The following is a 27,748-nucleotide window of genomic DNA, read 5'->3' as shown; positions in this document are numbered from 1 at the left end:
TACCACCATCAACAAAATATTTTTGTCAATGACTTTTCTAAAGGTTTGGTGAAATTTGATTTATACCAAACATTCGCTTAGCGATTGCCCTTCGGAAGCAAGGTAAAGTGAGGTAATCTTTGCATAAACTTCAAGAAAAATCGGCAAAATTGATCGTGAGTAAAACGCTCAAAAGAAAAAGATGTCTTTTCTTTTGAGCATTTCAACAACGATCAAGTTTTGCCAATGTCAATCTAAAAAACGTCCTGGCAACAACATCACCTCAAACAACAAACCAATCTCAAGTGATAAAAAAATCTCTATACTTTTTGATAAAAACGTTTTAAACTTTACATTAGAAGCATTTAATTTGAAACAAGCCATTTGTGCTTTTGATTTATATTATAGTTTGTATATGTACTGATGTCTTTTCTTTTGAGCATTTCAACAACGATCAAGTTTTGCCAATGTCAATCTAAAAAACGTCCTGGCAATAACATCACCTCAAACAACAAACCAATCTCAAGTGATAGAAAAATCTCTATACTTTTTGACAAAAACGTTTTAAACTTTACATTAGAAGCATTTAATTTGAAACAAGCCATTTGTGCTTTTGATTTATATTATAGTTTGTGTATGTACATGTATCCACTAATAAATAAGTAAATACATGGACTTGTGACAGTGCTCTGATAACTTGAACGCTCTGATAATTCGAACACTTTCGCTCGGTCCCGTGAAGTTCGAGTTATCCATGTTTGACTGTATATCGCAGCAATATATAACATTATACAACAATATATATTGTTAATATATTAAAAACTAATATATAAAATACCATATTATATCAATCATTGAGAGATATCGCGATATTGACATTCAAGCTAATGCTGAAAAGGAGACCCTTCTGCAAAGCATTATATATAAAACTAAGACAGGCAATGAGACGCGACCAACCTTGGTGCTTGAGTTCATTAAAGAGAAAATCAGAGGTGTCTCGGTATGTCCCATCATTCCCTAGGCCTCTTGGGCTAGCAACCAGCATTGCCTCCTTGGCCTGGTGCAGTTCACCAGAAAGGAAACTGACGGAGGAAGTGAGTTTGCTATTCTCTGTTTCAGACAGACTCAACTTTCTCTTCAGCTGCCCCAAGAGAGTTTGCGAAGACTCACTGGATAATATAAGAAGAATGTGATATATTGCATTGTTGGCTGGTAGAAGTGCAATACAGATAAATCCAAACATTCAAGTCATCATTTTAGGGGAATTATCTGTTAGCCTCGTCTATAGAATGTTATTTTCAGTAAATACTGATATTAACTGAAGCAGAACTGACTCAGTGGAGATAAAAGAGTTGGAATTGGTATTGTACGTATCAACCACCATAATCAGTGTTTGCTCATAACCACTGTTAATTGGGTTTTAACTCATAATTAGTGTTAATTCACAACAGGTCATAATTCATAATTAGTGTCAACTCATAACTGGTATTAATTCATAACTTCTATCAAATCATAACTAGGGGTGCTCATACAACTAGCTACTCATAGTACTCATTTAGTACCACTAGTACTCATATACTAGCTCCTAACTACTCAGCCATATAAAAACCAGTTTTATATTAACATATCAATGATAATGATTATAGACAGGGAGTAAGAACTGAACTAGAGGACCATATCTGTAAATACTATGTTATTGTTGCGCTAATGAAAATTAGCTCAAATAATTTACCTACTATGATATATTCTTGAGAGAAAATCTGAACTATCTGCTGGGCTATAACCACACGTATGGAATAGAGTTTGATAATTTAATTTAATTCCTGTGAAAACCTGAGTAGACTGTATGAAGGCAGAAGAAAGAACAACTGCACATGTCATAGTCCTTACATAGTAGATGGAAAGCAGTCGCATTAAAAACACGGTTTTCCATTGTAATTTCCAGTTTAGTTGGTTTCTGCAGAGGACGGGAAATAGATTTATTACTATTTAGTTTCTTGATATGAAAAAAACTGCTTTGAGAACTGATATACGAGAGAATCGACATACGAGCTCGATCTTGGAATGCATTAAACTCATATGTCGAGGTATGAGAGTATGGTGAAGGAAAGAGATATCTGTAGGAAACAGCATTATATAAACAGAAGAGGTTTAACTATAATACCACAAGAGACACCACATGATACATGATAACCTACCTGATATGCCACACGATACACCATATAAATTACCTGATATGCCACATGAGGCACCATATAAACTACCTGATATGCCACATGAGACACCATATAAACTACCTGATATGCCACATGAGACACCATATAAACTACCTGATATGCCACATGAGACACCATATAAACTACCTGATATGCCACATGAGACACCATATAAACTACCTGATATGCCACATGAGACACCATATAAACTACCTGATATGCCACATGAGACACCATATAAATTACCTGATATGCCACATAAGACACCATATAAACTACCTGATATGCCACATAAGACACCATATAAACTACCTGATATGCCACATGATACACCATATAAATTACCTGATAGGCCACATGAGACACCACATAAACTACCTGATATGCCACATGAGACACCATATAAATTACCTGATATGCCACATGAGACACCATATACATTACCTGATATGCCACATGATACACCATATAAATTACCTGATATGCCACATAAGACACCATATAAACTACCTGATATGCCACATAAGACACCATATAAACTACCTGATATGCCACATAAGACACCATATAAATTACCTGATATGCCACATGAGACACCATATAAACTACCTGATATGCCACATGAGACACCATATAAACTACCTGATATGCCACATGAGACACCATATAAACTACCTGATATGCCACATGAGACACCATATAAACTACCTGATATGCCACATGATACACCATATAAACTACCTGATACACCACAGACACATGAGACACGGGACATCACACAAACCATTGCCAATGATCTATAAATCTGAATTCAGAAGCAATCAAAGGAAAGCCACTTACAGCTCCGTCTTAAGCTCACTCAGGTCTTTTTCAGACTGAAGCTTACTTGCCTCCACTTGACTCTGAACATCTTGCTGCCATGTTTTCAGTCGATGCTGGGTGTCTGATACCTGCCAGTAAACCAAAGTATATACAGATATGTGACTGGAGGCTTAATAGACTGAGTGCTATGTCTTTTGAGATCTGATTGAAAATTGGTAAAAAAGGTTATTTTACCTAGCATTCATTTGGTTACGGACAAACTGAGAATGATAGGATGAATATAAAAGGAATACAATCGGTGTATAGCATGAAAAAAGGATATCCATAGTAAAACATCTATTCTGGAGTCATAACAGGCAAGCTGGGTTCTATTTCAACTGCTGTAACAGTGTGCAACGACGCTGAATTATGATAGTTACAAACATCTGCTCATATCAATAAAAAAGTTACACATCTCCACAGCATGCTAATAGAGCATAAATCTGCTCAAGAGAGAAAAGGTGATCGCAGGAACAATGCTGTTGTTTTCTTCGTTAAATGCTTACTAAAAGACCTAAACAAGTTTGCTATTTCAGGATGTATACATTTAGTTGGTGAAAATGAAAAACGCTAAAGGAACAAATATGCACCATATTGAAATGACTCAACTTCAAAAACTAGACTAACTTGTGCGTTACCTCCATACGTTTGGCTCAGTGGAAAGTTACCATAGTCCATCAGTGATTAATTGTGATTATTTATTGAGGAAACCAACAAAATATGAATTTTGTGTGTAAATATTTATGATTTAGTTCAGACCCACATGAAACTATAATTGAAACAACCATATAATATTTACATGTATATAATAGAGTGCAACAATATTTAGGAGTACAAGTAAGAACAGCAGGTATACCAACCTGTTGCTTCAACCTCTCAGATAGTTGACATTTGCTGTCTATAACGCTGCTAAGCTTCTCCTTCTCTGCTGAAAGGTTCTTTACCTGCTTAGAAAGTTTCTGTATCTGCTTATCTTTGCAAGTCTCTACCTGTAACAATGTTCTCTGTAGTGAACATGACAGAAGAGAAGGATACCAAGTGTCTGCAAGTGTTGTCCAATGTTATGCTGGAGATACAGTAGAATCAAGCGCATTAAGTGACACCTAGTGAATATGTTGACACCTGATATATTACATAACCTTGAACAGTCTGACAGTCAACCAAGACCTGACATATTATTCATATGTAGAAAGCATAGATTTAGAGCTTGTCATTCATAGCAAATGTTATACAGCATCTCTCCTACATTGTGACTATAGCTATCATGGTTCAGCTGTATCGCGGGGTTTTATTTATATATGTACACACTGTCAGTCTTGCCTCTAAGGAATGAATCTATTGGTATAAAAGTTCCCTAGTAACTAGCTGGTTGATGATGTCAGCAATAAAAATAAAGTCCTTACAATTATAGTCTGAGACCACTTTTTAACTATTGAACGGATGTTTACCATCTCTCCTCCTCCTTTTTCAGAGAATTGTCAATAAGTGCTTTCATCATTTTACTATCCAGACCCTGATTGACTCAAGAGTATTTAGCCTTGATTTTAGCCTTGATTCTCCTCCAAGTCATGCTTTACCATACATTAGTCGTTAATGTCTCATGAAGTTCAGCATTGTATGTACAATGTACTGTACAAGGGTGACATGTACATTTACTTACATGTGTGGTAATCGTAAACGTTTAGAAAACTGTTTAGTGTTCGAAAGTGTTAAAATTACGGCTTCGATTTTAGAAGAATTTAGTTTATATTTCAGAGAAATCCCATTTTGCAGGGTTTGGAGCGGAACCTCTGCAAAGTAGGAGGAATTACTGTATTCAGTTTACACTGACCTCTTTTGAATGCTTTCGAATGTTTTCCAACTGATCAGTGAGCGACGTACACTTGATGCATGCTGCCTTTGCTTTGGAAAGACTAGTGTAGTCCTTCTGAAGCTTTTGCTGCAAAGAAAAGTATAGGTAAGTTACTTACACATCACCCTGGCAAACTCTTTATAGTAACACAGCTGCCACGCCATGGACAACACGGTTTCTAACAGTAGATATTTGCACTGTATTTCACCGGTATAACTCATGACTCACTGTACTTCCAGAGCTTCTGTTACTAGTTACACATGTATGTCTAACTATCTAGATATACAAAATAATGACACGATAACTATGGTAACTAAATTGTAATGGTAACTTTCTTTCCATTACAATGATGTAGCAAGTAGAATTGAGTAAAACAAGATGTCCGTTAGCGCAACTAATAATATTACCAAAGCATTATCTTGTTGTGAGATCTAATTTTTACATTGCATCTATCGATTTTTTCAAAATCTGCATCATTTCTGTCCAAGTCCTTTGGTATGACCATTATAAACTTTCTATAATATATACTTATACACATACATAGGTTTCTATATACCACAGTACAACTTGCATACTGCCATTTTAGCCACGCCTTCTTGTTTTAATATCTTTATGTAAATATGGCTGCTTTAGATCAAATGCGCCAAACAAATCACAGCAAACATTGAGAAAGACAATTTGAAAGCTAAAAATTCAAAAAATATTCCAGTTTCTAGCAATTTCATCTCCATAATATTTTAGTTTTATGCAGTAAATTAACGTATATTGAGTATGTTTTGATATTATTTGATAATTTTTCACAAAATAACCAAGTGTCCAATTTTTGAGAAAAATGCATTAAATCATTAAAAAAGGTTATGATCCCAGGTAGACTCTGATCTCTATCTGGTACACTTACCAGTTGATGTTGAAGAGAAGTCAACTGATCACTACTCTGTACCTCTAGCTGATGAACGGAGGCGTCATATTCCTTGCGCATGTTATTAATATTCTCTCTATGCTCCTCTCTAAGTCTATGTAACTCTTTACTATGATCCTCTTTAAGAATATCTATGTCTATTTTATGTTGCTCTAAGGTATTGTTTGTTGTCTGGATATATACAAGTTTATCTTTACTATGCTGAGATTCTAATGAGCTAATCTTTTCTTGAAGCAGCGTCACCTTTTGCTCCAATTTTGAATAATTTCTTTGCGATGCTTTTAGTTGACTGCAAGTAGAATAATCCATTGACATGAGATTATGCTATACCACAAAATCCTACAGACTAAGTGGAAGACAACAACCAATGAACTGTAAATTAATATGATTACCAATATCTACACATAAATAGCTTTACAAAGCATAACAACGTGTTCAGAGGTTCACCTTGATAAATAGATAAAAGAAAATTCAAGTTGCAAGTAAAATGATTTCTGGACTTTCACACAGCCCTCCTAAACATTCTAAGGACAATGATTACTAACACAAGAATTGAGGGATCTCTTGAAACTGATAGCGTTGGAAAAACCCCAAAACAAGATATTTTAATACAAGGAAAGAAAACTCCCAAACTGGATGTTTTTATACAAGGAAAGAAAACTCCCAAACTGGATGTTTTTCTATAAGGAAAGAAAGTCTATGCAAAAATCTATGCAAGTTCTTTAATTAAAACAAGATGAATGCATACATTTTCAAGCAACTAGTAGTTGGCAGTTCATGTCAACTACTAGTAGTAGGCAGTTCATGTCAACTACTAGTAGTAGGCAGTTCATGTCAACTGCATGAAAGTCTAGGCCTTTGAAATGTTATAAAATTCATGGCATCAAACGAATAAAGTAAATCCTGAATGACACTCAAGTTCACACTGAACAACGTCCTGTGTTTATTGCGTTCCTCTACCGAATGTGATCAAAACACAAAGTTCAATGTCAAGTCTTCGGTCAATCGCATTTTTGTAATGGTCCTGTTGAGCGAGTGTCAGGCGAAACAACCTGTTAACATCATTTTGTAGGTAAGAGACTTTAACAGTGAATCACCTTTGTCAGGTTATTTGAAGAATCAGTTTTTACAAAAATAAAAATGCACATGTACATCGTTCTGGCAGCAACTCGGAAACAAATTGAATATTAAATCAATTTAAATGGTTTGCAAAAATTAGCTATTTTCAGAAATGGCTTGTTTCATCAAAATTCTGAAATCATCTGCATTGTATGCTTACATTAGTAAGGATTTGAATGAACAATAACACAGAGCAAAAAGCGTGCCCTTTTAATGTAATTATATAGTGTTGCAGCTGTTTCCGGTTGATATTTTGCAACGACCACGAACCTTTGAGTCTAAATCACACAAAAAAATTATTCAAACCCTAATCTGTAATGTTATTCGCTACTATTAGCGCAATAGCATTTAACATTGTCAGTTTACCCTCACAATAGAAAAAAACATGTGACAGCTGTGGTGAAAAGGGTAAAGTCTAGGTAATTCTGGGTGTAAAATACATGTAGCTCCACCAATGTTATAGCAAGTATATGTAACAAATTTGAATGAAATGGAAGCAAGCAATAGTTAGGGGTGGTGAGTGAAAGCCCGCAATACCTGCTCTTGTCGGCTAGCTGCTGGTGAAGCAGTGAAAGTGTGTGTGATGAATGATCATTATCTGATTGGTTAGGTGGCGCTGCTTCAGAAGCTGATTGGCTCTTGAGCTTTTCTATCAGGCGCTCCTGTATGGTGAGAGGCGCAAGACAAGTTGAACTAAAAGGCAGATGCCGATAATGCTGGCAGAGGCCGAAAATGCTAGCGGAGGTCGACATCATTAGTAGGGGTCGGCAGCGTTAGTAGAGGTCAGTGGTGTTAGCAGAGGTTGGCGGTGTTAGCAGAAGCGAATAAGCTAAAGCATATGAAAATATGGTTGTTAGAAACCTGAGTAATAACTAATTCTACGCTTTAATAAAAAACTTTCTAAAGAAATCGTGGGAAACACCCGAAGTTGGCAAAAATCTTGACTATAATATACAAACAGCACCACGGTGTTGTAATATGAGCCTCCATAATAGTATTTTGTATTTTTATTGTAATTCCTTCTATCTGAAATCAGCTTCATTTGAGCTTTTTTTAAGAGGACTCACAGAATCGGTAATATAACCTGTATTTTTAATCATTTTGACTTTTGAATGCTAAATTATCAGAAATGATAAAGTGTGGTATGAATGTCAAAGCCTGTTTCTGTTCCAATAGCAATTGTTTGAAATGTACCAACTTTCCCACAATCACAAAATTCTGCACCCGCAATTGATCAAATAACTAAAATATTGGTCAATATGGAGTTTGAACCCATGAAATTCAGCTCTTTGTACCAGTGCTCTAACCACTCGAGCAACTCAGCCACCTTCTGATGCCTCAGAATAATAATTGTCCCAATTAGAGAATAAAGATGGTGACAGAAAAAGCAAACAGATGAACACACAACAGTTAATAGCTATATAGCTATATAAATATCACCAGTCCAATGTTTGCACTTGCTGCAAACAATACAAATATCGCAATTACTTCTGAATAAATCAGATAATAAGCATAGTGTAAAAAGATGAGCTATTTGCACTCTAATACAAACATCATTTATACTGTTATAGAACCGAACCCTGGCTGTATATCTTCTATATCTATATAAAAAGAATCTTCTATATCTATATAAAAAGAATCTTCTATATCTATATAAAAAGTTCTTCGGCACACACAATAAGTTTTACCGAATATTTGACAGTAAAATGTAGAAATACTCAACATTCAACTACCATAACAATTTATCAAAGTATCGCAATTTAGTAAATAAATGAAAAACAATGTCTAAATTACAAATAAACATTAAAATAATAAAAAAAATTAAAAACTATATCTAGGATATCTTTGAGTGACACAGGATATTCCCCTCAGCCGTTATACCACCCACCCACCACCGTTATACCACCCACCCACCACCGTTATACTACCCACCCACCACCGTTATACCACCCACCCACCACCGTTATACCACCCACCCACCACCGTTATACCACCCACCCACCACCGTTATACTACCCACCCACCACCGTTATACCACCCACCCACCACCGTTATACCACCCACCCACCACCGTTATACCACCCACCATACATACACATTAAATCTAAACTTCAGTTCGTGAGTCTTCAAGTAACAACAAAAGTATTACTAATTTTTATTACATATAATTTGGATTTCTCTTTTTAGTTGTTTTGCATAGTTTCATATAATGTATTTGACTTAGCACAATAAATAATGGAAGTATTGATCATTACCTTTTCGGGATGTGGAATGAATCGCACAGAATACAAAGAAATTTTATAAAAAACATTGAGTTTCAAATTTAATGACTTGGTTATTTATATGAAACAAATTAAATCAAAATGGAATAACTGTGTGTCGAGATTTGAATGAATAAAATATGAGTGAGAGCAGTCAGATGTAGAGGAATAGCAGCGGTGAGGTGGGAACCCGAGTAAAGTAGAGGCAGGACTATATCAAGAATGAAAAGAGTTTTCAGTTTGGAGCGAGGGGCCAATTTATTATTTTCTTATTTAGGATGATTCCAACTCTACATTGTCACCATTGTTTGGCCTTTCACTCAATCCTACATTCAAATGGTACTGAAATTGTCTCCTTACTGCTACCTGTGCAACATCTATAGACCTGAATGGCGCAAATACGTATATATTTGTAAGCAGATAGAATGTTAGAAAAAAAATCATAAAATAAATTTAATAGAGAGACAGATGAGTGAGACACGTGTGGAGATAGATTCTATAAGAAATAGCAGAAGACACGAAGGAAATATAGGCGGCAATAGGCAGGGGGACACAAGCGCTGAAGCATAAAAGCACTCGTCTAGAATGAGATCTAGAAAGAACGAATTTGAAGAGAAACTTTTACCACCTGTCACACCAATTAGTTAAAAGTAACTCGTTGGTTATAACTTTACAAAGACTGATACTGAGTTAATAAAGTGACATCATCATTAGGCCAGCAAAAAGTGAGCAGCGATAACGATGACCAGCAATCAAGTGAACTGATCCCAATAAATCACCAATAACTTGAGAGAATATTTAAAGGTGTAAATATATATAATGTATGAACTGAGACGAATCCAAGCCCAAGCAGCAGTGTACAATAGCAACAAGGGTCAAGGGTCATGTTTAGCGAATGATAAATTCATCTGATAAGGGAGCAAATTTGACATTGATCTTACCATTTTCCTTTTTTCTTTTATTTCGTTATCTTTTTCTGATTCATTCTCAGCTAGTTGGAATTCGATATCTGCAGGAAAAGCCAGAAAAAATAGACAGCAAGAAGGAAAATAGAAAAGTGGGAAATTGCAACACACTCATTTCGCTGGACTATAGGAGTAGACTAGGTGAAAGCATAAGGAATACCATCGACAGTATTGCATATGGATTATTAGAACGAAAAGGCATGTGCCTAAAGGGAACTGGGTAATCAAGAGGTTTGAACATCTTCACACAAGCTGCCAGTAGCAAATCCCACATTACAACACACAAAACCCGTGTTGTTATATGCTTATGAAAATTCGAAAGCTTGGATCGCAATTTTTGGTGGAGTCTTTGTAGAAAAGCATGAAGCTAAATTATATGGCTCCAGAGTTTTACACATAACATCAATAATACATTAAGCTTGGTTCTAGAACTATGTTTGTGCTAACCCTAATGATCTCTAATGTTGTTCTAAGGTGGCTAAGGTAGTGGCGAAAACAGCTGCCACGAAGACGTTGGTGGGAGAACAAAGGAAATAGTGTCAAGGTTGATGCAAGTTTATATCTATTCTCCTATTCTGTACGCCCATTTTAAAAACTCATCTGAAAGGTGTGCACACAGAATACCTAATAAAAATAGCTTCAAGCAGACGTATGCAAAGTTAAAAAAAAGTTTTACTAGAGAAACCAATGAGAGGAGGGGCGGCACAAATTACCACACTCAGTTTACCAGACCCACTAGCTCGTAGGTGTCATGCAGGCCAAGCCTTATGCAGTTAATTCCATGCATCGGTGTTTATTGTTAAAGCATGGGGTAATTGGTTGGTACCTTAGCGCTGCCCTTCGAATCAATGGTAACTTCAAAGGCTCCCAGCCCAAATGATCGGTACAGGTTACGAGCACAAATCATCTGGCATACGACACCTTTTGTCAAAGCCGATGTCCAAGATGGGTGAGAAAGTGGCGATGAGCGACCGAACAGCAAAAAACCAGCACAATGATACCGTTATTTTAACAATTGTTTAAACAAAATTACCACTGCCAACAACCTTACAGCTGAAGGATCGCCTCCTGTAAATCCTTCGGCTAAGGCTACGTTTTTCAATTCTTCAAAACCTCCTAAATTTAAACCAAGCTTTTGATCTGTTCGAATGACAGTTGTCTATAAGTAATGAGTATTTGCTAAAAGCTACGATTGCATAATTTACTATTGGTTCGCACTATTTTTGTAAATCTTATGGGCTTTGCCGCTCGCAGCTTGTTGGGCTATGATTAATAGAACATGCGTATGATGTTGAAAGCTCTGTTGAACACCCAGACATCATCAGACACAAGCCTTCATCTGGAAGTACAAGTTCGGAGACCCAAACTTAACACCAAGTTAAATTATGTCAATCTTTTTGCTAGCCTTTGAACTTAAAACACAAGCAATATCATTTATAATTGCAAACATGGTGAACAAGATACCACATTCACTTTGACTTCATCCATTTTCAAAAATCATATTTTGGCCTCACTTTAGACATGACAGAGTAGACAACTTTAAAAATAAGAAGCGGAAAAATAAGAGAAAGAACTCTCAAATACACCTCTATGTAGAAAGTTGGGCTGATGTTAGAAACATTTTGGGTTTAGAGATCTATGATAAAAAGCATTATACTTGGCATTCAAGGTTAGGATGTCTACGAGAAAGCGATGTTACTAGTTACATATAGGAAGATACTGTATATATCTAGGTTACTCTAGTAGCCATACAAATATAACCAACCCGCGCCTACCTTCCGTATTGCTGGTGACAAAGAGAATATTTACAGTGCAGCCATAAGAAATGAAAGACAACAGAAGCAATATGTCTTATAGTAAAATGATAACTGGAGCCATTTCAAGATATGACGCTGTAGGACTAACTTTCTACAATTTTCTCTAATATTTCCTGTCTACAATGGTGAATTCTATAGATGATATCACAGCCCTTCGACATATGATGAAAAACAACAAAACTGCATATGCAAAAAAAGCAAAGCTCGGACAACTGCTCCGCTCAATAATAACTCAAAGTAAAACTTTGAATTAACATATTAGAGACGTGAGTATCCAATCTAGTTATTAAAGAACTGAGCACTATAGAGTGAGTGCCAACCTCATCCCCTCTGCCCTACCTGATAGCTGAGACTTGAGTTGATCGAGTTCCTCTCTCAGACTAGAGTTGGCAGCAACGCTTTCATCTAGTTGCTGCTGCAATTCAACGACCTTGACATCATTGTTGCCACCGATGGTCGATGTCTTTTCATCGTTGTTATTCTTAGAATCTACCAGTTCTTGCTGAAAGGGTAGAGAATATAAAGAAATGGGCATAACTTAGAAAAGGAAGACACAAGGAATATTGTAGAAGTCAGTTAGTTTGACCAGCTGTCAAAACTACAATGTGAAAAAATGCTATACTCTTTAACGAAAGTTAAAATTTTGGGTTATTTGGTAGTTGAACACACTTACCAGCTCCTACCATTATACCACAACTTTAAACTTGTTAACATTACTCTAATTGTGTTTAGATGTACCATGAATAATTTATATGGAAGAACTGTTGAGGTTACTATAAACAAAGCAATTAGTTTTAAAAAATGAGTCCAGTAGGACGGAATCAGGCCTTGAGCCTTCATAATAGCCCTCAACAAGGCCAAACGACTCCCACATCATGGCCAGCTGCAAAATAGATCTCGGTGCCATATTGATACCTGTAGATGCAATTAACTGGTTACGGTTCTATAAGGGCAAAGCTTAAGTTGTATATGAAAATATAAGTGAGTAAAAATAGTAAAGTAGTGTAACTAGTAAATAAAAATATAATAATATACATTTACACGTATATTCCAGAAAATAACTATTGGATAACTGTAGGTTTTCATAGCATTGCTCATTGTCATAGCAAAATGTGTCAAGTTGTCTTGTATTTAGATTTTATACTTCACACAGTCATTAATAGGAACAAACATATTCTATTCTAGTTTTATTTCCCTGAAAGTCATTTCGAAGAATGTCTTCCAGTTCTTCCAATACAACATAGACATAGAACTGATGATCTTCGAGTTCTATGTCTATGTCCTATGTAGTGTAACGGATTATGAAACTGCTGGCATGAGTAGAGCCAATTGTGCTGCCTTCAGTAAATCATTTTGATAGTCTTCGCTTAACAAAGATTAAAACAATTGTCTATATTAGCCAGAGGAGTTTAGCATGCTCACACTTTATCCAAACATAAATACAAGCATCATGTTTGTTTAAACGCATCAATAGCTCAAATGCAATCAGTTTGCTCTACAAAAGTATGGGCCATCAAAAAGCTTCACAATCCTACTTATGGCAAAGAAGACGTGACATAAATTAATGGCATCCATTAAAATTACACCATCCAAGTAAGTTTCACCTTCTATATAAAGCTAGTAATCTTATATAGGCATAACTGTTGATGTGCCTGCAGAAGTAAGTACTCCGTTAGCACATGCAGAGCTGAGCAAAAGATATCATAACTCAAACAGCCAGCTTTAGAACCATATCATGATTTCATTCGATCCGTTTCTACTTAAACCCAACTATCCTACTATCAAATGTTGAGAACAAAGGCTATCTACTAACCATAATGTCCTCTTTGGAAAGAACTTCTTCCTCTAGCTGGAATTGAAGATCTTCTATTTTTCTATAAAAATGTAAGTAATGAAAGTGTAAGTAATTAAGTAATAAATGAAAGTAATAAACCTCTAGTAGGAGTTAAATAGAAAGAAGGCACAATGGAACAAAAATTGAGAGTTTTCTCCCTTTAATATCTTGAAGGCTTAGACCATAACACCCAGTAAGACCATAAAGTCACAACCTACAGACACAAATGAAGTTTTCAGTAATATATCAAACTTTAAAAAGGTTTGAACTTGTCTTCACAGTTAATAATCTTCAAACTATTCGAATCCACCTACAAATACTCAGTCAAATGCCATCTTGACAAGCAGACATTTCCCCAGCAAGATGGGATGTTTTCCTTCTAAGATAGATGAAACTATCTCAAACATGTATGAAGTTCATTTTTAGATAAGCTAATCGTATTTTATTCTACAAAATCAAAAACTGCTAGACTGTTAAGCAGCAAGAGAAATTTCTGCTCAACACTTACGCCTTCTGCTCGTCTATCGTCTTATGCAGCTCATCATTGTCCTTCTCCAGCTTAGCTATATGCGTTTGAAACTCTTCCAACTTGTCGCGAGTGCCTGTTATGAGACCCTCGTACTCCTTTTGGATCTTCTCTATTTGTTTCCCAGTCTAGAAGAGAAAGACATTACTGACATTACTGGAATATATCAACACGCATGAGTCTAAATCGTAATCATGCGAAGACTTCATTTGTATGAAATTTAAAAATACCACCTGCTACCTATTACCATTCTTTTGCATTGCCGATGTTAAAATGAAGCCATTGCCTAAGTGTACTATTGATATTAACGTTTGATATTTGATGTCATCAAAAATTATATTTTAATCAAATCAAACTTCTTAAATTAAGCAATTGCGGTTGATGTGAAGCATGGTATTCTAGTATGTCATGATAAATAAATAATATTCTTATAGTAATACTGCAGTCGTACCTCAACATACGAGTGCCACAGCATACAAGAAAATCAGAATTCAAGCAATATTTTGAGCAAGTTACTGCCTTGAAACATAAAAAACCTCTGAAATACGATTTTAATTTTACAAAATTTAATGACCAAGTATGCGAAGACGCTTTCGAGAACAGCATTGCTTGGTATTTCTCGTTGAATCAGTTTGAAAAGAGTATTCATAAGGTCGGCTAAAGGTTATAGTGAAAGCAAAGCAAAAAGCGCCAACTCGGAAACATAATAAAAAATTAGGACGATGACAAAATTACAATTTACTCGTAACATGTTAAAGCTTGGCTTCAAGTGTGTGTTTAATAAGTTGAATTTAAAGTTTATGTTATGTTACGTAGCGTCACAAAGTCTAGTGTACCGAACGCGTTGCTGTCAAGGCTCTCTCACACCGCATTTAGCCACTACATGTCTCGAAGCTAAGGACTCCATACAGTACTGTACGTAGTATTGTTACATTTTATTGCAGATCATAACCACTAAATAGGCAATTGTTTTGCTTTGTGAGCGTATCCCCTGAATTACAATGAAAAACACATTTTTCTATTGTAATATCCTGTTTTTAAGTGTTTTTTTCATACAATGAGAATAGATTAATTTTTATTTAGTTATTTCATATCAGAAATATTGCATTGAGATACAAGAATACCGACATACAAGCTCGTATGTCAAGCTATGATTGTATTTGTTATTTTGTGATGATATTTTTATCTAAAGGGAGAAAAGAAAATGAAGCGCATAGATGTGGGCACAACTCCTAAACTTACCACATAACGGATGGGTGAGTCAAACTAGCAACTGAATATGCACGGACTGAAGAAAATGCTGCAGGTAATGAAGTGCATAAACTAACCTTTTTCTGGCATTCTATTGAGCTGCATGCAGCGTCTAACACTGGACTAAATGATTTATCTTCTGTTGCAGAAGGTGGAGCACTTGAAGATGAACTGGATGACTTGCTGTAATAATACAAAGTGACATCATCCAGTGTATCAAATACTTGATGGTTATGGTGTGACATAAACAAAGTCAGCACGAAATGAGTCACTAGACATGACATTTATTTTAACTTTTAATTTAAGCAGTTTCCTCATGGGAGTGAATCTTAACCAGTTGTCTATTATTATTGTTATTACTAGTAACCTGACAGTATGCAATGAGAGATCAGGGGCCGATAAGGTACAGAGAGCAGTTACTCTTGAAAGCAGGAAGGCCAACTATAAGCCCAGGTATAAAAACTTAGGGTTGCCAAAACAAAGGTTGCGAGTTCAAAACCCCTACAGAGCGATCATTTTTCCCTACTTGCATACATTGCTTTGGATAGACACTCGGACATAACTGCTATGGAGTCAACAATCTAGGTATTATTCTAGCTGAAAAAAACTTTTTACCTTGACCATTTTACTGCATCATTTCCTACACTTGAATGGATCCTTGTTAACGATAACTCACTAGTAGTCGAGAGAGAACGAATCCTAGCAATAATAGTCAGTTGTAGAAAAACTACAGTGTGCTCTCGGGTTATGACAACCCTGTTATATGATTTTTTTGCCCTCTCCATATGAAATATTTTTCGCTATACGAAATCAACAAAAATTTCTTTCGAAATTCAAATTTGGCAATGGGTGTGCTGATTACGTCGGAATAACAAATATTCCGATATGCTGTTCGCCAAAATCAATTTAACAAAAAATGAAAGAGATATGATGCTCGATCTCGCTCGGTTTGGCCTGCAAGTTAGTGGACTAATCTTTATTTTGAGTACAAAATCAGAATCAGCGTGTCTGATTTACCTAGTAAATACAATAAAAGTTGTTCGTGACAGTTATGGTTTAACCAGTCTTCGTTTAACCAGTTTAACCAGTTTAACCGTTATTTGTTATTAGTTATTGTGAAAACAAAACCGAAAACAGATCGTTGATGAAATCAACGATGATTAAAAATCGTTGATTAAAAAGTTGAGGTTCAGTAAAATAGTTAAAAGTGCATACTAAAACTTAGCTTTATATTTGTGTTTAGTAAAATAAATTCGTTTTAGTTGAATTCAACGCTTATATTATACTTTTGCTTCGAAGGTAAGAGCTCGCTATGGTACATATTGCACACAGTACAATGTAATGTTACATTGTATTGCAGATCATAACCACCAAATACAATGAAGTTACTGTAGGTAACTATAGTTTCTAAAGCTAACGTATTATTTTGTCACTAACTTTTAATATGTACAGTACATATATACGATTTTAACAATTTTACTAGGGGATGTTTGCATTACATAATTACTATGGGTTTTATAACCCTCTATACAAAATTTTCCCCTTACGATGCCAACACTGGAACGAATTAAAATCGCATGGCCGTGGTTCATTGTATTGTTAACACCTGTAAGAGTTGCTAAAGACTATGCAGTTACTGTTCTCATATCCCGGCTCTTAACCTGTGTGCAAAAAAATATTAAATTTTTTTCAATGTTTAAGACAAACTAGACACTAATGTACAGAGACACTTACAGATGACTAAGTTAAATCTATGGTTGTGTTTTCGACACCTAGCTACTGCAGTTGATCACTTTCAACTGTTGCCACCACAGGGCCTCCATATCAGATCTGTAGACATTCCAGCAGCATTTTGGAGGTTAAAGTTAGATTTTTCGCTGAGCGGCTGAATACATATAATATTATATATATTATAATAGCTTTAATTCCGATAGCTGTATTCTCTGGGTACTAGCAAATCAAATCGTACTTCTGTGAAATTTGTTTTGCTGCCCTCAAGATGTCAGATGTACTGGTTAAACCATAACTGTCACGAACAACTTTTATTGTATTTACTAGGTAAATCAGACACGCTGATTCTGATTTTGTACTCAAAATAAAGATTAGTCCACTAACCTTCAAAGTCATTTAGGCTTTTTTAAAGCGTTTCAATATCCGTTTCGAAAACAACACGATCGGCATTACAAGCTCCGCCCATAAATATGTGACGAAACCTAGCTTTTTCAGAAACGGAAGTTAGGAAAGTTTAGTCCGATTTAGAATAATAGAGATGGGTGTCTTAAAACCCATTATTATCTAAATCCAGCCTGTAAAATAATTTCAGTTTTTTATGAAAGGGATATAAACTATTTAAAATTGCTTGCAGCTTGTTACATGACGTTTAAATGGGCTGGACGCCGAGAAAAATGAGCTCAAAAAGCGCGGTTTTATCACGAGCTAGCGTTGTTATCGCGCTTTTTAAATATGCAATGCTAAATAGCTTATCTACCTTTCAGAAAAGACTGATATTATTTTTAAAGCTGGATTTAGATATTAATAGATTTTAAAACAGCCATCTCTATTATTCTAAATCGGTCTAAACATCTCTACGTAACTTCTGTTCCTAAAAAGCTAGGTTACGTCAAGTATTTATGGGCGGAGCTTGTTATGCCGATCGTGTTGTTTTCGAGACCGATATTAAAACGCTATAAAAAATCCTTTATTACTCTGAAAGTTAGTGGCCTAATCTTTATTTTGATTACAAAATCGGAATCAGCATGTCTGATTTACCTAGTAAATACGATAAAAGTTGTTCGTGGCAGTTATGGTTTAACTTATAGCTTTTACTTCATAGCAAGTCTCACTCTTGACAACTATTACCGCCTGTTTATTTTGCGGTACGCTCACCCACAGTCTTCCTGACTTGCCTCAATATTTTGATATTCCTGTGCTACTGCACAGTGTCCCTAACAGATAAAGCTTCTTTCAATTTTACAATACCTTTTTTCCTTATCCCTGTTTACGGAGGTGCTCAAGCCTTCTGTCGATGATGCTAAGGCATTTTGCAGTTGAAATTTTGGATGAACATATCCTAGACGCACACCGACTTTTGAATCAATCAAAGCTTCTCTAATCTCAGGCTGTGTTATACACTATGCTAGACGTTGTGTATTGCTTAATGCAACAATGTAGAGTCTGAACTAGCAAGAGAACAAAAATCTTGAGTAGATACAGACAGAGAGATAATATTTTCCACTATAAGTTTATCACTAAGAAAAAGCAGGCCAGAGTCTAATCTTTAGTTTTTATCTATTTGAAGCTGATAATAATAATAATACTATTTGGTGCATACCATGCAATGGCTATTGACTAAACTCCCTATGGGTAATATTGTTATAAATGAGAGTTTTAGTTTTCCAACAAAGGGGTCCAGTTTATTTGCGCACCACTGTAGCTAGAGGTTTCGGACCACACAGTGATTGAAGGCTAGAAGGATAAATAAAACAAGCTGTGTAGAAAGGTCCAAATTAGGAACATAAACTGAAGGACACCCCAAATTCATCGGAGGATGTTGAAAGGAATAATTCAGGATAAAACAAGCCTTACAAAAGAGATTTTGCTGCATTAAATGGCTTCATAGATTTGGAGGCAGCAAAAATAGCAAGCCAAATATTAGCGGAGCAGGAATAGAGTTGTCCAAAGTTGTCCCTACTTTTGTGTTGAGGCCTGAGTTGGCAGGTTGCTGCAGGTGAGTCTGTGAGAATGCGTGAAAGACAGAGCAGGTGTCAGGGTTCAGTTACATAATGTAACAATGCAGCATGTGATATGATTGCAAACAGCCCTGATCAAGTGTCAAAATATCCTATTTGCAAAATGACATGTCATTTAAGTGCATTGGGAGTACTTCATTCCAAAGCCTATTGCCTGGGATCATCAAATGACTGTGGCACCTGGAGAGTGCTCGACAAGGATGCTGATCCAAACTGGTGTTTCAAAGTAAACAAGTAACGATATCAGGTCTTTGAGTCGTCTCTCAACTAGTTTAGCCCTAGAGCAGCGGTTCCTTAACCTGGGTTAGGTGAGTCAGTCTCGAAGGTACGGCAGAGGTCTATCAAAGGCAACAGCAGCAGAAGTCACACTGTTATGCAAGGTCATTTTTTGATGAAAAGATATCTAATTATCTAATGCTAATTTGAGAGTTTATGCACTGTATCAGTTTTGTTCTTCGAAAATAGTAATCTTAATACAGTTAATTTTGTGCACCAGTAAAGCATATAGGCCTACCTGTCTTCGATATGATAAATAATCATATTTTATTTTTTAATTAAGAAGGGTTAAATGAAAGCGCAAATGAAACTGGTGGGGTGCAGTACGGCCAACCAGTTTAACAACTACTGCTCTAGGGTAACCAAACATATCAGCCTTAGAGGCTGGTTCACGCTATATCGCAATATGTCGCATTTTCCTTTCGGTGTTCATCGTCGATTATGTGAACCATAAACCGATGGCATCGACAATGTCACTGAATATCGTTATCATTGACGACCATCAAAGTATTGTGGCATCAACGCCAAAATATGGCGGTGAGAACCAGCCTTTAACAGTGTTATATTTATGAGCTGAATCTCCTTGATTTTGAAGTGATAGGCTTGGGTTCATTACACCTGCCTTTTCATTGTAAATATTTTTTACCAACGATATAACAGTTTATAACGGTCCGCAAAAAATTTAACTGTTTTACAATGTTTTAATCAGATTTTTCATATTTACTATCAATAAAGTATATTAATTGCAGTTGCAGAAGAAACAAAACAATTTGTGTTTTTTAATTCTTCATTCAACTGAAAATATAAAATATCTGTCATCAGTGTTTTAAAAATAAAACCTACTATTACACAATTGACACGCAAGGAAAAGCAAATCCGAATTTATAGTAAGACTGAATTAGAAGGAAATATTGTTACTTCTTAAAAAATTGCAACGTATTTCCTTGTCAGCAAGATTTTATATGTAAAAAGCTTAAGTCAGCTGTTTACCCCACTCAACAGCTATTGGAGACAGTGAAGCACCATGTGACCTTGTAAAGTTTAAATAGGTAAAAGCAAGGTAGATTTTTTCAAGAGTTTAACGTTTAATACAAATGCAAGACACATAAAGAATTAAAAGACGGACGCATATTACATAAGTTTCGAGTATTACCCAAATAAACACACATTAGCTATCATTATGCTTTGTGGGCTATGACCAAGTTTTCATGTTGCAGATGGTATGAATTTAGAATTCTGCAAACACTGAGTTACCGTGAGATAAGCATTTCAACGGCCATTCGCATGTTGTTGCAAGCTTTGTTAAAAAATATAGGAATTCTACCCAAAGGTCATAGAGGTGCACTCTCGCATCGCTTGACAGCACACTTTCAAAGTAGGAATGACCAAAGTGTGAAAAAATTTTAAAATGAAATAGCTTACGCTGCATTTTATTGCGCATGATTTGCGAGTGCTGTTGCCATTGGTCGCAAGTGCAAAACATTTGATAAAAATTTGAGAGTAACAAAACTGACATAGCTTGCTGATTTTTGCTATCGCCATTTTGTGGATGACAGTTTGCGTATTAACCGCATCCTGGAAACCTAATGAATAACTCTGAACATATGAGCCAGTAAGGGAGAGAAAAGAAGTCATGCGTGATGTACAATGATCGGCAGATACAGGATGACGTCAAAATCAGCGAAAGAATTCAAGTGAAAAATGAGCTTAACCAGTTTCTTAGCGAATATCAGACTTGCTGAAGTTTCTCTGACTCACCTTCGTACTGGACTTGGACGACTCGATGTGGACAGAGTGTGGGAGTTGTTAGACTTTGGTGAGGCTCTCGTTGGAGACATGACGGCGGCTGAATTTCTCACGAGTTTTGATGCCCTGACAAACACGCCCCTCATAGGGTCACACTGAAAGTAGCGGGTGCCTTTCATTGCTCCATCATTCTTGCCCACAGCTTCGTCTAAAATAGTACAGAAATTTGAAATTTTACTGAAAATTATTTATTTTAATTTGATGTCAATAAAAATAACACAAATTTTAATAATTACCAAAACATGCCAGCAGCTGCTGTAGCGTCAAAGAACTTTTGACAGTCCATGCTTTTAACACATACGTATCATCGGCCCGTCTTTACAAGCGGTTTTGAGAGATTGAGCCAATTGTGAGAATAGATCGTTGTTAGCAACAGTATGTTCAAGCTGTTCTACTCAGCACCACAGTATTATATCTTATTTATTCCCGGGTATACAATTAAAAATGTACATTCTCTAAGGATTCCGGTCACCTTAAGGCAGATCTGATAAAATGATGCTGCATCATGAATGAGTGAGGGAAACAATAAATGAGTTACACAATCAATGATAAGCAAGGCCATATCCTGTGTACTACAGATAGATTCACTACCCAGTTACTAACCTAGAATATAATCACTATGGAAGCAACCATTTTCCTTCAGTGTAACAAAGACTTTCATTTAATAAAGGCTAATATACAGCAGTGTGAAAAATAAACTGGACACCTTGGCTGGAAAACTAAAATTATCATTTACAACATTGTTACTCATTGCGAATTTGATCAATATCTATAAATTATATATTATATAAATCCTCCTAACAAGACAATGTCTTTAGATGATCTATGTTGAGGAAGGTTGACAGTATCGTATTATTTTATATATAAATACCTAGATGTCAGGCCATATAATTCTCCTTTGCAATGGCCCCTCGAATCTGGGTTTACCAGCATTCCTATCATGGAAAAAACCACTGCTGTGAAAAGCATAATTATATATATTGAAATTATATACCATACATTCGACTTGACATGTCAGAATGTATGGTAACCTAAAACTTTTGTAGAAATCAAACTGAGTGGCAGGATCACCTAGCACACCAGCTGCGATTAGTCAAGTGCCAACAAAGCACTACTTCATCGAACTCTTTGACACCTATAAACAGGTTGTTAACATGGTAAACTTTACACGTAAAATTGAACACTTGTTGAACTGATTGCCAAGGACCAACATGCGAAGTTTGAAGTTTCTTCACGTCACTCTAAGGATTCGAAATATTGTAATGACAGCCTTTTTAGCCTTTCCAATATATTTACTCCAATTAGCTTAACACTAGCCCTATTCACAAACCTAGTGACTGCCCTCTCTCAGGAGCATTGACACCTGAGCATCCAATCTGCAAGCTTTCATAAATAATTGACAAGTCATGTCACTGTATTGATTTATTCTGAGATATCCAAGGGCGCTTTCAGATTCTATTTGTGTAGCCCTGGTTTGTGTAGCCCTGGTTTGTGTACCCCTGGTTTGTGTAGCCCTGGTTCGCGTAGCCCTGGTTTTGTCATGGAAGGAAATGCGTTGACTCCTGCTCATGGTATAACATATCTATCTTGTAGGTGCTCCAGCTATCCAATCACTCATTGTGTAGAAATTGTTTTTGAGCTAATGGATTTTCCAAGCTTAACATGATTACGATGTTAAAGATCTAATGTACAAGTAATTGATAATTAAAACTAGTTATTCGAGTCTATATCTGTAGTTATTCAAGTCTATATCGCTATCATTTCATCTCACGGGAAACTCTAATATTCTAGTCTATATCGCTATCATTTCATCTCACGGGAAACTCTAATATTCTAAACAAACTATTGCAGGTAAACTGAAACTGCTACGACGAGTTTGACAATATAGAACATACCTGACACAAGAAATGTGAAAACTGATGACATTTCATTTATATTTTTGTAGTAGATGAAACTGCAATGCTAGTAGCTATGGCAGCAGTAATAAATCTATGCTGATCCGATACTTCCTGTCAGCTGATATTATTCAAGCAATGACTCACCAAGACAATCACTTACGTCGCCTTTTCTAGACTATCACTATATTTGTGAATGAGTAGACTATTTTTTAATTAAACACGGTAATGAACCGATGTCTGTGATATTTCTTTAGTCTATTTTGAGGTATGTAACCTAAAAGCACTCAAAATATCACGCAATTGTCTCAAAGACGAATACACAACATCTTTACAAAATACAGTCCAACATGGGTAGCCAAGTTCAATGGCCTAAAAAATGCAACTCTAAATACCATAGAGCAAGAAAGTTTAATCAGAGATTGCGATTTCCTTCAACATGTAATTTTTTTCAAAGAATAAGTCATGCCTAAACATGTAGTATCAGAGTGTCACGTATAGACAGCTTACTACGAAAATGCATCTGACAGGGCATGGCAGGTGTGTGTGTAAGCTCATTAACAACTCTCCATGCTAATATTATCAGCCTTGTCACTAGTTAGCCATATATTAACTAAAAGTGAGTATTCCTCATGACTATGCTAGCCAATTATATTAAAGACAGCATTGTTATAATGAATTTAATCTAATGCAGTCAATTGTTTGCATCAGTTCTTATGTATACTGTGAAAGTGTGTAGGCTAGAATTAGCCCTGACTTCATGAGATGTTTCAATGATAGAATATTTGAATACATAGCTTCACATTCATCCTTGACCCCAAAGCAATAGATCGCGCCAATTTTCTAGTTCCAATCGCATGTATGAGTTGACCTATTTCAATTCCCATCAGGGGCAGTAAAAATGAGCCTTTTGTACTTTTACTATTAACAAAATATTTGGTAATATCGGGATAATTTTTGTGATTGCTTTCAAGTATAGGTGACAACGTGCCCATTCATACGAACATTATCCCATAAAACATGACATAATAAATTTCAGTATGTGTCTGTCGGTCATCTGTGTGTCAAATAATAGTAATAAAGTTTTAGGAAAGAAAAACTAACGCCGCGCTGTATTTGAACTCGAAACCTCCAGTCTGCAGACCGGTGAGCTACCTCCTCAACTATGCTGCCCATTCCATATTCTATGGAATAATGGTGCGCACACTAATGCATCGCATTAGTTTATGATTTCGTGAGAGATAATTGCACACAGCTTATGGTAATGCAAGCTGGCTTAAGACCAAGGACACGGCTTATATAAAGGTAAGTTACAAGCTTTACTAGCTTAAGTTACTCAAATTCATTGAGCAATTATTTTATTACCCGTGCAATGCCGCATTGCACGGACATTTACCTAGTGTAATGTAAAGTACTCTAAACAGTCTTAAATGACAACACTAGGTTAAAACCATTGTCAAAGGGCAGAATATTCCGAAGTCAGCATTGACTATTTAATTGTACCTTTAAGCTTAACTACTCTACTCCTATTTCACATTTTATCATTAATTATTTACTTTTTACATAATTTATTAAAACTAGACAAAAGCTAAACCCGGCCTGCTATCCAACTACTTCTTAGTGACAAAAGAGTACATCCAGCCAAGCCAACTAGAGGGAACAAACAATATATCCCTCAACCAAGCATGTGAAGCTATCGATTTAGAAATATTAATGATTTTGTGTCACTCTGAATCCAAACTCCTGCCTTTTAATAACACGCATGGAATTGAACTCCATGACAATTGAAGCCTACAAAAAAGTATATAATATGCAGCAGTCCCAAGGCACGCCAGGCTTATATGTAGCTGTAGGAAGCGCTTCCAAATAGAAAGCAACTCCTAATGTTTTACAGTAAGTCCTCATGCTCAAGCCGCGCGGCTTGTGCACAAAAACAGATGACTCATGAAAGAAAAAATAATCTTCCAACAAGCCGCCTATGGTATCTAGCCGCCCTTACCAACAAGCCCCATACGCCCACAGACCGCGGCTAACGACTGAAGTTTTGTCATCCTTGACCCCTTCGGGAGCGACAGTGTTGAGACGGATTTCGCTATACCCCCGTCCTCTTGAATAAGAAAACAGGCTACATCAGTACATGTGAAAAGAAACTTCTTTTACTTCCAAGTTCAAATTAAAACTCCTGAACCTTTGCATCAAGAACTTACGTGCCGTGTCTCAGCTAGATTTTTATTGCGCTGTTAGATGGCTTCACGTTTATGGAAAGATGGTCGAGAATGAAAAGGCGTTAATAACCTATGACTGTGGTGAGTTAAACATACCTCATCATTTTCATAGATAGAAGCTTCGTTTGGAATTTAAGTTTATTTAAAAAAGATAAAAAAAACCCTAATAAATTTGGTCCGTAGTTTCTGCTTCGATGTCAGCAGGTATTAACACGCTCCCAACCGCTTGTCTCTCACTCGTGTGTCACGAATTCATATCGGATTAGAGCGATACATACTTTTTAAGTTTAAAGTATTCCATAAACATGACCTTGAAAATAAACGAGTAGGTAGCCAAAACGCTGTACATAAAAGTGTAACATGACTGCGATTCTATGGTTATAGCGCGGAACGGAGCAGAGACCGCATTTATCGAGAAGCCGCTCTGAGCACCAAGTGAGTTTTAAAAACTTGGCTTTAGCCGCGCTCTATGACCTTGAACCAGAAGCCGCGCCCAACGACAAGCCGCGCGGCTTGAGCATAAGGACTCACGGTACATGGAACACAGGGACAACTAGTGGCAGATCACTGCTTGCTGTCTGTCGGAAATCGACAATTTCTTGCATCTTAGCGATGCATGCTTGGGTCAAGCATAATAGTAGAAAGGAGGTGACCCTGTTCTCAGTATCAACCACTTCTGGAACTGTCAGAATAACCTGAAGGGATGCCTTTGCAACACGCCCAGTCTGACAGAGCCACGTAGCCACTTCACTTGCCCAATATGCGAAGGACAGATGTGGATCTTTAGTGTGCCCATGTTGTCAGTGTGGTACACGGAGCCTCAAAGTTATGGTCTAGATCCGAAAGACCTAAGGTTGGAAGCTTGAGAGCTTTTTGTCAGATCGGCTTTAAGCTGGACTCGAACCACCAACCCAATGGTTGATAGTCAAAGGCTCTACCACTAGGCCACCCTGACACCCTATCAGCAGATCGCTGACTGGACCACAATTCACAAGCCTCTCTCACTACTGAGTGAGTCACCTAAATGACATGTAGACACTATGACGACACTAAAACATTGTGTCACACTATGACATAAAAATACTATAAATGTTGGGTATTACTTTCCATTGTCATAAAATGGTTTTTTATTCTTACAATTATTTAGGCAACTAGAAACCCTTTTATTCAAAAGCAATGACCAATGGTGAACGAGAGCCAACAAATCTGCTTTATAGACCCTACATTGCTTTCTCAAATGAGTTCAGTTAGTCGCTATTTGCTTTTTATAGCTCTTTTATAGTTCGGCAAGCCCACAGTACTGAGCCTCAAACTGGGGCGTCCGCAGAGGCTCCCTTTAGCAACATTATCTGTTGGAGGCCTGTGACAATACACCACCTGCTAGCTGCCTGCCATACATATTCACTAACATCTTCAAAACGGTCTTGTATTTTCCTGCTTAAAACTCAGTATAGCCGTGTAACTGAGTGAATCACAATGGCAAGTTCAGGTTGCATGAGCAATGCGGGCTGTCTTAGCAACAGCAACTTCCTGACATCTACATGAACCTGCTCAGCCAAATCAGACACATTTCCTCCGCCTGGTTGCTCACCAAATATTCTTTGTTTTCAAGCCTAGCCAGTCGGCATTGCGTCAATCGATGAAACACAAACAGCTATTATTCAAAGGTGTTAAATTTCAAAGCCGATTAACCTCACTTTCAAGTACACCTAAAGGCGGCAGCGCTAACAGCTCAGCCCTAACCAATTCACATCTGATAGGGTGCTAACAGCTACTCTTGCTGAGTTAGCATAATCCTATTAGATGTAATCGCTTGAAGCGGGCAAACAACCTTGCATGACATAAGAGCCTACCTAATACCACTCCTGCGAAATCACCAGCAGCAAACTTGACATCTCCTAGGTATGCGATGATGCCTGGCTTGCCGCCGACCAACACTCGGTCTCCTATCATAAAGTCAGCCTCCTCTGATGTAGTTTTTCCTAAAAAAGATAATATCTGACTGATAATGATAGCGCCATCGAGATTTATGGTGGCAGCAGCAAACAATTCTGTCTTACAAGATTTTTAGCTAACAATCTTAACACCACATATATCTGTATATATACAGATATAACACTGTGTATATATATATACAGTGGACCCTCGCTATACGATTTCAATTCGTTCCAGTGTTGGCATCGTATTGCGAAAATGT

At 36.6% G+C, this 27,748-nt stretch overlaps 1 protein-coding gene across 2 annotated transcripts in view; it reads right to left on the bottom strand.

Annotated features, from left to right (window-relative positions):
• LOC137388941 (CAP-Gly domain-containing linker protein 1-like) overlaps window positions 1–27,748 on the bottom strand; it is a 46,361-nt gene that overhangs the window by 7,402 nt on the left and 11,211 nt on the right. For both annotated transcript variants that reach the window (XM_068075445.1, XM_068075444.1), the window contains exons 3-15: window positions 27,405–27,533; window positions 21,384–21,579; window positions 15,678–15,783; window positions 14,332–14,477; window positions 13,803–13,863; window positions 12,329–12,491; window positions 10,149–10,216; window positions 7,484–7,608; window positions 5,807–6,116; window positions 4,888–4,995; window positions 3,917–4,045; window positions 3,036–3,145; window positions 937–1,148 (exon numbers count right to left, since the gene is read on the bottom strand). In XM_068075445.1, the coding sequence (XP_067931546.1) occupies window positions 937–1,148; window positions 3,036–3,145; window positions 3,917–4,045; window positions 4,888–4,995; window positions 5,807–6,116; window positions 7,484–7,608; window positions 10,149–10,216; window positions 12,329–12,491; window positions 13,803–13,863; window positions 14,332–14,477; window positions 15,678–15,783; window positions 21,384–21,579; window positions 27,405–27,533 (1,863 nt within the window). The remainder of the gene's footprint in view (window positions 1–936; window positions 1,149–3,035; window positions 3,146–3,916; window positions 4,046–4,887; window positions 4,996–5,806; window positions 6,117–7,483; window positions 7,609–10,148; window positions 10,217–12,328; window positions 12,492–13,802; window positions 13,864–14,331; window positions 14,478–15,677; window positions 15,784–21,383; window positions 21,580–27,404; window positions 27,534–27,748) is intronic.

The sequence above is a fragment of the Watersipora subatra genome, chromosome 2 (genome assembly GCF_963576615.1).
Source record: "Watersipora subatra chromosome 2, tzWatSuba1.1, whole genome shotgun sequence".
NCBI classification, from domain to species: Eukaryota; Metazoa; Bryozoa; class Gymnolaemata; order Cheilostomatida; family Watersiporidae; genus Watersipora; species Watersipora subatra.
Note: the sequence above shows the minus strand (reverse complement) of the source record. Positions and strands in the feature narration are given on the sequence as shown.